Source organism: Macaca mulatta, chromosome 9 (assembly GCF_049350105.2).
Source record: "Macaca mulatta isolate MMU2019108-1 chromosome 9, T2T-MMU8v2.0, whole genome shotgun sequence".
In the NCBI taxonomy this organism is placed as follows: domain Eukaryota; kingdom Metazoa; phylum Chordata; class Mammalia; order Primates; family Cercopithecidae; genus Macaca; species Macaca mulatta.
In genome coordinates, this window is record NC_133414.1 from 126,045,154 (window position 1) to 126,056,070 (window position 10,917).

General features: G+C 34.7%; 1 protein-coding gene across 10 annotated transcripts in view; it reads left to right on the plus strand.

Annotated features, from left to right (window-relative positions):
- Nucleotides 1-9,060, plus strand: part of NHLRC2 (NHL repeat containing 2) — a 53,464-nt gene extending 44,404 nt beyond the window's left edge. For 9 of the 10 annotated variants that reach the window (XM_077947551.1, XM_077947554.1, XM_077947550.1 and 6 more), the window contains 5 exons: nt 1,675-1,906; nt 2,476-2,598; nt 3,523-3,732; nt 4,807-5,026; nt 7,909-9,060. In XM_077947551.1, the coding sequence (XP_077803677.1) occupies nt 1,675-1,906; nt 2,476-2,598; nt 3,523-3,732; nt 4,807-5,026; nt 7,909-8,165 (1,042 nt within the window). In that variant the 3' untranslated portion in view covers nt 8,166-9,060. Of the gene's footprint in view, nt 1-1,674; nt 1,907-2,475; nt 2,599-3,522; nt 3,733-4,806; nt 5,035-7,908 lie in introns of all 10 variants that reach the window. The other variant, XM_015148221.3, reaches the window with a different exon arrangement.
- The last annotated feature ends 1,857 nt before the right edge of the window (nt 9,061-10,917 follow it).

The window sequence follows — 10,917 nt, forward strand, 5'->3', positions numbered from 1 at the left end:
AAGGAGGGCTTCTTGGAAGAGGCAACTAAACAGAGACCTGATAGAGTAGTAGGAGTTAGGGAGAGTGGGAAGTTTTCCAGGCAAGAATTGGCACTAGTGATGTCAGTAGAAGCCAGATCACACCATGCCTTGTGAGTACTTTTAAGGGATTTGGATATTCTACAAGCCTTTCTAGAAAGGTTTAAGCTGGGAAGTGACACGATTAGATTTGTGTTTTTGAAAGAACACTAGCAGCACTCAGAGTGGAACAAGACTAGAGGCAGAGATAAGAGATACCACTGAGGAGCCTATTTCTGTTATTGAGGCAGGAGATGATAGTAGCCTGAACAGTGAGATTACCAATAAGATTTTACATGAGGCATAATTGTAAACAGCAAACAGAAGTAACAGAAGTTGCCAGAATATGCTCTTCTGGGTGATGGCTGTTTTAGAGAGAGATGGTCCAGAGCTGCCTAAATTTCCTCATAAGTAGAGTTGTCATTCTCCTTCATAATAGGAAATTGGCACTAGGACTACACTGACCTGTATTTTAGTTTTAAGGATGTATTATCTTTACTACCGATCTTCAAGTAGTAATGACCCTTAGCATTTTAAGAGTTATTGTTTCTCCCTACTCTTTTTTTTATTTAATTAAGAAAACTCTTTTTTAAAGTATTAAGACTCCTTGTAGACTCCTTTCAATTAATTTGTTTAGCATATTAGTTATTACATACATGGTACTTGCTATGTTTATACATTTCTTGAATAAGTGGCCATATTTTGTGCATGCTAAATCCCTTTGCCTCTGTCCCCTGCTCCTTACCTAACTTATTGCGGGAACATATCAGCCAGTAAGTGATGGTGAATTCAGGCTTTTGCATATTCAGAAATGATTTACACAGACTCTCATTTTGTGTCCTGAGTCAACTGCTTCTCTTCCCTCAACACAACACACTACCATGTCTTCCTTACAATCTCTCTGGCATAAACTTAAAAGCCAGGGTCTAAAACTTTCTCTGCATTACAAAAGGAATCATTGCAATAGTTCTTTAAATAGAAATTTCCCTAATGTATATAAGAAATTGATTTGTACAATTGATATAATTGTACGTAATTATCCCATGCAATTGTAAGATAATTATGTACAATTATATCATTTTTCATATAATAGTAATGTCTGACCTGGCTATCTTTCAAAAACTATTCTTTAATTCCTTTTGCTAGTCTCTATTTATATACAAGATCACAAAACATTTTTAATGCAAATTGAAGCTTTTAACTATCAAGAGCTAGATAGTCTTTTTAGTTCCCTTTCAAGAACCTCATATTGCATGAAACTAAGAAGTTAAGAATTTAAGGTAGTAAAACCAACCTATCTCATCAATAATCTGATCATTATTTTTATCTTATAATTCTAACTCTATCAGGGATTACTTGTTTAACATTTGAAAGTGATTTCAGTTTTGTGTATGTCAAAGTAAAGTAAGAAGTTCCCTACACAGTGAGTAAATAAGTTAATGGTTGGAAAAATGACAGTGAAAGCTGACTTGAACAATTTAAGTAGGCCAAGATCACTAGTTTATTTTTTACGAGGCTTATCACTATTGATTTGATTATTTACATTCATTTATTTAAGAACTAAATTGCACACAATATACCACATGTTAACTCCACCTATGAACTTGTCTTTTTCAGTGAGTTAACAAAAGGAACCTGCCTTAGGTTTGCTGGAAGTGGAAATGAAGAGAATCGAAACAACGCCTATCCTCACAAGGCAGGTTTTGCCCAACCTTCAGGCCTTTCCTTGGCCTCTGAAGATCCCTGGAGCTGCTTGTTTGTAGCAGATAGTGAGAGCAGTACAGTGAGAACCATTTCTCTGAAAGATGGAGCAGTGAAGCACCTCGTAGGAGGAGAAAGAGACCCCATGGTAAGGACAGTCACTCTTGCACAGTGCAGTCAGACACTGAGCAAGCTGTCAATTTTGTGAATTATAGAAAATTAATAAGATTTAAAAGAGATCATCCTTGGCCTATCTGCGAATCAAAATGAAAGTCAAACCAAAGGAAATGTGACTATAAAGCAACATGAGGAACACTCCATCTAAGAAAAGTGAACTGACTCTATTATGTATAAATGTTAAGGTTTCCGGGAGAAAGAAAGGATGAAGCATTGATTATTGGAGAAAAGAAAAAAAATGTAAATTAGATGTTGGGGAGTGGAGTGGAAACAGCACCAGACTAGTGGATTTGACCTATTCCTAATCAGATGTAGTATTGTGAGTAAAACTACTAAGCACCACAGATTAATACAGGTTGAAAATACTGTCATTTTTTTCTAATCTGAATGAAGTATCCAACCCTATTTATATGAAAATCAGCATTTTCCCTTTTAACTTAAATACCATTTATAGCTATTTGAATTTTCACTTCATATCCTAGCAAAACACTGTACAAGTTATAATAACTGCTGTTTCTTTTCTTTTTAAAAAAATTGAAGAATTTATTTGCTTTTGGTGATGTTGATGGAGTAGGAATCAATGCAAAGCTTCAGCACCCCCTTGGAGTAACATGGGACAAAAAAAGGAATTTACTTTATGTGGCAGACTCCTACAATCACAAGGTGAGTCGTGATAGAATTATATAATATCTTGCTTTTTGTGTGTGGCGTTTAAAATGCTGAAAGATCTGTGAGCCTCCTACAGCTGCCACTCTAAAATATAGAAAGGAGTAACAGTATTTGACAACTATAACCCAGCCTGTTCTGCTCTTTTCTTGGTCCTTTCTTTGCCAAGAGGTTGTGATGGTATTCTGAACTAGGGAAAGCACTGAACCAGTTCCAATGGCAATAGCCAATAATTGTGAATTGTAACGCATCAAAGCTGCTTAGTAACATATTCAGTATATCAAGAGAAGGCAAGTAGCAGGGAAATTAATATGTCAACTAACAAATGAACGTTTTTGAGCTGTTGCATAGTTACAATGCCTGTTAGTAAATAATTTTGTTTTCAGCAGCATTTCCATTTTTGTCTATTAAATTGTTTTAAGTTTTATTGCACTTTTACTTTTTACAAAAAATCACTGGATAATATATATTCATATAGTACTTCATGATGTGAGACCATAAATTTAATGTAATTGAGACAGAACTGGCAATCATTAAGTTTAACAAAGGTAGCAAATCCTCAGGCAATGCTGGATGCTCAGGAAGACAAAGTCAGTTCAGTTGTGAAAGTGTGTCCCATTGTGAAGAAACACAATTCAATTAAAAAAATTTTTTTTTAATTCCAGAAATGATTTCATCAAAGATTGCTTCCAGAAGACAAGATGGAGCTAGGGATTTTACGTAGTTTTTAGTTCTTAGAATAGAATATCTCCCCTTAGACTGTAATTTGAATGTTTGGCTTTTCAAGAAAATACGGAAATAACTATTCCTTTTGTGAGATTTATTGAGAATATTAATGGCAGTCAGAAATTAGCTTGCTTGATACTATATTCTGCAATACTGCAAAAATGAGATTGATCTTTTTTGTTCTTTGTTTTTTAGATTAAAGTTGTGGATCCAAAAACAAAAAACTGTACAACATTAGCAGGAACTGGAGACACAAATAATGTTACCAGTTCCAGTTTTACCGAGTCAACTTTTAATGAACCAGGAGGCTTGTGTATTGGAGAGAATGGACAATTATTGTATGTGGCAGACACCAATAATCATCAAATTAAAATAATGGATTTAGAAACAAAAATGGTATCTGTGGTAAGTAATTTTAAAATATAAGTTAAAGGATATGGTTTTAAGAATGATACTAAGATCCTCACAGCACTGACAGGCATTTTCGGTTAGGCTGTCTCCGGAGAGTAGTAAGTGGATGCTTCTGTTGTGTTCTTTGACAAAGAGACCAGCAGGACTGCTTTAAGGATATCCTTCTATTCTTAAAATAAAAGTTCCATCTGTGCTGAGAGTTTGAAAAAAATACTGGAAATTGGAGAGAATCTAATGAACCTTCAAGAAAAAAAAAAAAGGAGAGGACTCAGATCTGTTTTTAAGTGTACAGACACACTGACATACAGTACATACACCTGCTCTGTGGGTTGGGTTATTTAGCTTTTTGTTTTTTTCAGTGATCTTTAGATCAGCGTGTAGCCTTTGTTTCCCTGTGATGAATCCATTACCAAATAATCATCTAACAAAAGCTTTAGAAGCCACATTTCTCAAGACATTGAAAATAAGAATGTGGAAAAAACTTATTTAAATGAGTTATAGCCAATTTTTAAAGATATGGACATGGTTTCTTATAGAATTTTCAAGGAGAAATATCTGTTATAAACTAATTCTTGTTGTATGACATGTACCTGAAAAAAATGCAGCAGTTTTTTTCTGAAAGTCTGGTAATTTACATGGTATATTTTTAAAATAAAAAACACAGATTACTGTTGCAATGTAAGTGTCATTTCTCTTCACATAGATCTCTGATATAAGATGAGTAACATCTTCTTATAGTTGACAATGAAAATTATAAGAAAATGTGTATCTACTGTGTTTAAATTTATAAACTTTTGCTAATCTCCTGCCATCTATATATAGTGGACAGTTACTTTTATTCTGTCTCATTCATAAGTGTTGGGTTTTGTTGTTGTTGCTAAGATAAACTACTTCTGTGTCTACAAAAATCTTGAGCGCCTCTAACTAACACATTCTAATTCAAACTAGAATAGCAATTAGTTTCATTGACATAGAACTTCATTATTCTTCTAAAGTCTAAAAATATGCTTTCTCATTCTATAATTAATATAAAGTTCTTATGTTTTAATAGATTTTCTTACTTCCTAGCTCCCCATCTTCAGATCTGAAAATGCTGTAGTAGATGGCCCATTCCTGGTAGAAAAACAGAAGACATTACCCAAACTACCTAAATCTGCTCCAAGCATTAGGCTTTCCCCTGTGGCTGTGTGTGCTGGCCAGACTCTTCAGTTCCAACTCAGATTGGACCTCCCATCAGGATCAAAGCTAACGGAAGGAGTACCCAGTTGCTGGTTTCTAAGAGCTGAAGGTATAAGTGTAAGCTTGCAAATACTAATACATCGTACATTCTTGATGTTTAATCTAGTTATTTTTTATTTGTTAGGAGATATTTTTACTCTGTATGGGCAAGATTTGAAGGAGATGATGTGAACAAACGAATCCAGATCCGACCCCACATTGGCCATTTGCTTTAGTCTTCAAGAGTCTTTCCTCCCTTTTATTAAAGAATAGTGTAACTCACCAAAAGTTACGAGTCAGTTGTTAGCATGATTGCTTGGAATATGGGCTTTCCTATACCTCATCACTTATTCTGATCCTATTCTTCATTCTATTCTTGTTCCAAAAAGAATCTTAAAAAGTCTGAAATAGAAAAATAAAGTGGAGCCTCCTTATTTAACATCTTTTTTTGTAACTCTTCCTTTCAGTCACTGTTACGCATTCCTCCTTTTCTTCTATTTGTGAATCACAGTGTGAGCTAACTCCTTACTTCATTTGTCTATGGTAAGGAATCAGTATACTGCTTGCCTTGCAGTAGTGCTTTCCAACATCTGTAACCTGGTGGACAAAAATTTTAAAGTGAAATTTTAGTGGTTCAGAACTTCTAAATTACAACTTGTCTCTAATGATGTTCCTCTGTCCTGGTCTCCCACGCTCTTTCACACTTTCTCACTCAATTTTCCATTTCCTTCCCAACTCCTCGTCCTTCATACCCTCTCACACACTTTTGTATATTACCCAAATCCTGGGTAATTCATGCCTTCTTACCTTCGACTTTCTCAGGGCAGCAGCTACTGGCCCGCAATTATAATATCAACTTAGTGTCTAAACCAAGAGGATAATGATATCTTGGTAGACTAGCTGGGAGGAACTGCTGGTTAGTGTTTGGGAGGCTGATTCTAGGGTGATTGAGTCTGTAGGGAAACCACTACTTGTCACTCCCCACAAGGGAGAAGGCTAACCATGTAGTAGTAGGACCTTTGGAGCTTGCTTTGAGACAGAAGAATACTCAAACCCTGGCCACTCCATAGCTATCTGTGGGTTCGGAGCAAGTCCTAGACTGCCAGTTTAAGTCTGGAAGTATTACATCAGTTGGAGATCATTAATTTAATTTTTCTCAGTGTAACTGTAAGAGCAGTCACTGTAAGAGTAGTATATTAAATGGTGTCACTGTGGGAGCAGTATATTAATTTTTAAAATAGGATATTGACAAATTAACATTTGTCTGCATTGTCAGACACACTAATTAATATTGAGTCATTGGGATATAAAATACAGATAATATTCAAGTAAAGTAGTCTATAGAGACTTTATTATTTGTCTAAGATATTGGCCCCATTTTTGTTATATAGGAGCAGATAATTTTCAGGCAATAATCCTAATAATTTAAAGTTTTTGAATATTATAGAGTACATTTGTACACTTATATTTAAAGGACATTTTCTCTTCTGGCTTGTTTTTTAGAAACACTTATTTTTAGCCAAATTTTGGTCTGTATAATCTTAAAGAAGTTAGAATATATGCAAGTTTTTTTTTTTTTTTTTTTTGAGACAGAGTCTCGCTCTGTCGCCTAGGCTGGAGTGCAGTGGCCGGATCTCAGCTCACTGCAAGCTCTGACTCCCGGGTTTACGCCATTCTCCTGCCTCAGCCTCCCGAGTAGCTGGGACTACAGGCACCCGCCACCTCGCCCGGCTAGTTTTTTGTATTTTTTAGTAGAGACGGGGTTTCACCATATTAGCCAGGATGGTCTCGATCTCCTGACCTCGTGATCCACCCGTCTCGGCCTCCCAAAGTGCTGGGATTACAGGCTTGAGCCACCGCGCCTGGCCGAATTTGATTTTTCAGTAAACTAAAGCAATAAATTAAAAGAGACATCAAGAGGACTGATAAAGGCAGGTACCCTGAGTTGGCTGACTCATCCTGAGAACAAAAGAAAGAGACAGAAAAGCTAAAAAGTAGACAGCATTTCATCACACTCAGTAGATGGTCCAGTTTTTGTACAGATGCCCCAAATAATTGATAAGTGATTAGAAAATGTTCAGTGTTCTCCATTTACATGGTGGGAAAGCATTTCATATATTTGCCAAATGCTGACTCTTGACGCTGCCACCCTCTGAGGCTGAATGTCTGTATGTGTCTGTGCTTCCCCACTGTGACACGTGTGTTCCTTCTAAGAGAAGGTCGAGATGAATAAAGACATTTAAAGATGATTTTAATTCTTGAGGGCTTAAAATTTGTTAGTGGTTTATTCTATTTTTGTTACAGATAATCTGTTTATTTCTAGGAAGAGTTTTACGTGTTAAAATGAGATATACAAAATCCCTTGGTTTTCACATTACTTAAGCCCACAGAGAATAGATATGCAGTGGTACCTGTTTCTAAATAAATAAGTGTGTGTACTTTTAAATTATTTTTAGATATTTAATAATTCATTATTAAGCAGAAAGTCACTATAGAGTTGCACATACATTTGTATTCCCTAGATAAAATTTTATTTTGTAGTTTTTATATCCCCGAAGACTTTTATCTATTTGGTAAAAATGATCCATTTTATCATGTGTCGTATGTTTATTTCTAAAATTTAATAGGATTTGTTTTTAACTTTAGAGATTAAGGCTTTATAGCCATATTTTCTACATTCAGCTTGATTTTAACAGGAATAAATATGTAATTTATCGTATCCAAACAAAGGAAGAACTATAATAATTAGATATAATGATCATCAGACTGGGAACTTCTAATGAGTGGTCAGTGTATATTATTTATATTTATGTCCTTCCCACAGACCACAGTGCCTGGCAGTTAGAGATTTTTAATAAATATTTGTTGATTGAGTTTATCTAGTCTTCATAAGATAGTCCCAGTTTTCTACTTGTCTTATACAGTCTTAATAATTTCCTTTTTAATTTTTAGGCAATGAATGGCTGCTTCAAGGACAGATGCCATCTGGAGATATAGAGAACATTTCCAGTCAACCAACAATTTCACTACAAATTCCTGATGATTGCTTATCACTTGAAGCCATTGTATCTGTCAGCGTGTTTCTTTATTACTGTAGTGCAGACAGCAGTGCTTGCATGATGAAGGCAATTTTGTTCAGTCAGCCTTTACAAATAACGGATACACAGCAAGGTTGCATAGCTCCAGTAGAGCTCAGGTATGTATTTTAGCCAGCCAGCTAGCTAGCAACCCATTGCCACCACCTGCTGTCCCCCATCCTGACTGTTTCTGTAATTTAAGGAAAGAAAACTTCAGTTCTGCCTCTGGATAACAAGGTGCCCATTGCTCAGTTCTAATAACTGATATTAAAATAAAGCTATGCTTCTTACTTACTTTTTTTATTATAAACAAACTCCTTTGCTCTGGCTAATACTAGCTGAGTCATTGATCATCATGGGAACTATGATACTGTAATCTGTGTTGCTATTTGGCATAAGACTGAAGTTCACACTACAGTAGAGAATACTATAAGATAATTTGCAATGAATACTGATAATAATAATACCAGATATTTTAACTAACTTTTTCTACCTTTATTAATAACAATCAGCACACTTGAATGTGTAAATTTCACAGTAACTTTAGGCAGAATTTAAGCTCCGGTCCACATTTGTATAAGAACACCAAGTATTCAAGGCATAAAGTCTGTTGTAAGCCAAAAAAAAGTCTTTTCATCGCTATAGAAGCTTAAGGAGTACATCAGTGGTAAATACGATCTTTATTCTCTTCTGTGGTTTTCTCAGTTGAGATATTTTTAAAAGAGAGTATCTATTTTTATTATAAATTATTCGTTGTTTAACATACCATTATGAATGCCTTAAAACTGTACAGATAAAGTTGGACATAGAATCTCTAAGCACCGACTCCTTTAGCTGTTTTTGAGTGACTGTATTACCAGATAATCCCAGAAGTATTATGACTTTCAAGGAAAAAGGGACTTCAGGACACATTACTTATTGTCTGTGATAAATAATTTATTTTGACAGCTAAATTTGATGGTTATGTATCTTGTTTTGGAAATGTACATTTCACTTGTAAGCATTAAATGCAGATTTGTTGGGTTTAGGTTTTGAGGTTTTTTGTTCCCCTAGTCAGAATTTAAATTATGGTCATTTATTGTGATGTTTTTAAAAATCACTTTTAAGCCTTCAAAGCGAAATTTTCAGTGTGAGGTGCTTTAATGCTGTTAATAGATACAGTATATCCTAATATATTACTCTTCAAAATATTAAGGCCGAAACAGTGATTTAATGATACTCTTTTTAAATTTTTGGTTTTTAACCCTTAAAAAAGATACTGAAAAGGTTTTTTTCTATTGTCATAGTTTATAACTACTTAAAAGCCTCATCTTGTTTTTCTTAAGACCTTTTCAACATGTTTGTGATTTAATCAGCTTACAAGATTTTAAACACATCAGGTAAACCATGTTTATTTATTCAATAAATATTTATAGACATTATGGCATAATATGCTTCCCTTCCCTGTAAAAACAGTGCTAAATTTGAAGTGTAATCTTTTTTAAGCATCATTATCTATTTTGAATTTTTTTTTTGAAATGTAGTACTAGTTTGTTTTATTCAAAGGTTAGCTGAATCTCTGAAGTAAGGATGTATATAAATCATGACATTGATTTAATCAGTCATCTGCTGAAACTACTTTTACAGAGAAATATAGATATAAAATTAAAAGGAATCCTGTTTAAAATTATATGTAATTACCTCATAAACCTTTTCTCTCCACAAGCAATCAAAAAAATGAAATGTTCTGTAATAAAAGGGTGTGTAACATACTCTCTTTTATGGAGAATAGTCCCTAGTTATTTTATTTTATTTTACTTTATTTTTGAGACGTAGCCTGGCTCTGTGGCCCAGGCTGGGAGTGCAGTGGCGCGATCTAGGCTCGCTGCAACCTCTGCATCCCGGGTTCAAGAGATTCTCCTGCCTCAGCCTCCCGAGTAGCTTCGATTACAGGCACACGCCACCATGTCCAGCTAATTTTTTTGTATTTTTAGTAGAGACAGGGTTTCACCATGTTTGTCAGGCTGGTCCCAAATTCCTGGCCTCAGGTGATCCGCCCGCCTCTATCTCCCAGAGTGCTGGGATTACAGGCGTGAGTCACCGTGCCCTGCCGGCCGGCCTTAGTTATTTTTTAATCTCATTTGACTTACTATATTTCTCATTTCTAGATGGACAGGATGAGAATATTTTGGCCCAATCATTTTCTGTTTAAGGACATAAGCCATTTCACACTTAAGAAGTATATACAATTTTAATTTGCTAATTTAGAAATATCTGACAATTTATTTTTCAATATAATATACAAACACAATGTTTGTTACACATGTTCATGTACAGTGAAAATGCAAAGGCATTTTTTAGAATCTATTCCCCTTCATTTGTCTAGACAGTTTTAGGTTAGCCTTAGCTTATACTTTTCTTGACTTTCAAAATACAGTTTTATTGAACATTCTTATTCTTACCCACTGCCAGTCTGCATTGTTTTTGACATTAAAAGTATTATTTATATAGATTAATATGATTTTGAATAAATCACACTTAAGCAATATAAATAGGTTCCTAGAGTTTATGACGAGGATAAACCTCTCACATAAGAAGAAGCACTAGAAAGTTTATTTTTGAAACTCGATCCATATCCTGTAAGGACTTCTGCATATTTTTTATCTTTTGCTCTTCTTGTTGCATAAATTATTATGTCCAGTGATAGTTTAAAAAGAACAAGATTTTAGTGTAAGTCACCTCAATTGAAATGCCAGTATTGTGGCATTACATACATTTTATATAATACCTGAATCTTTGCCCTAAATTATTCTGCTAGTTTGTCACTGTTTTTTTCCTCTTCTCTTTATTATTTCACAAATGGTAGAATTTCTCGATATGATTCCTGTAAAGAGTTTAGCTTATC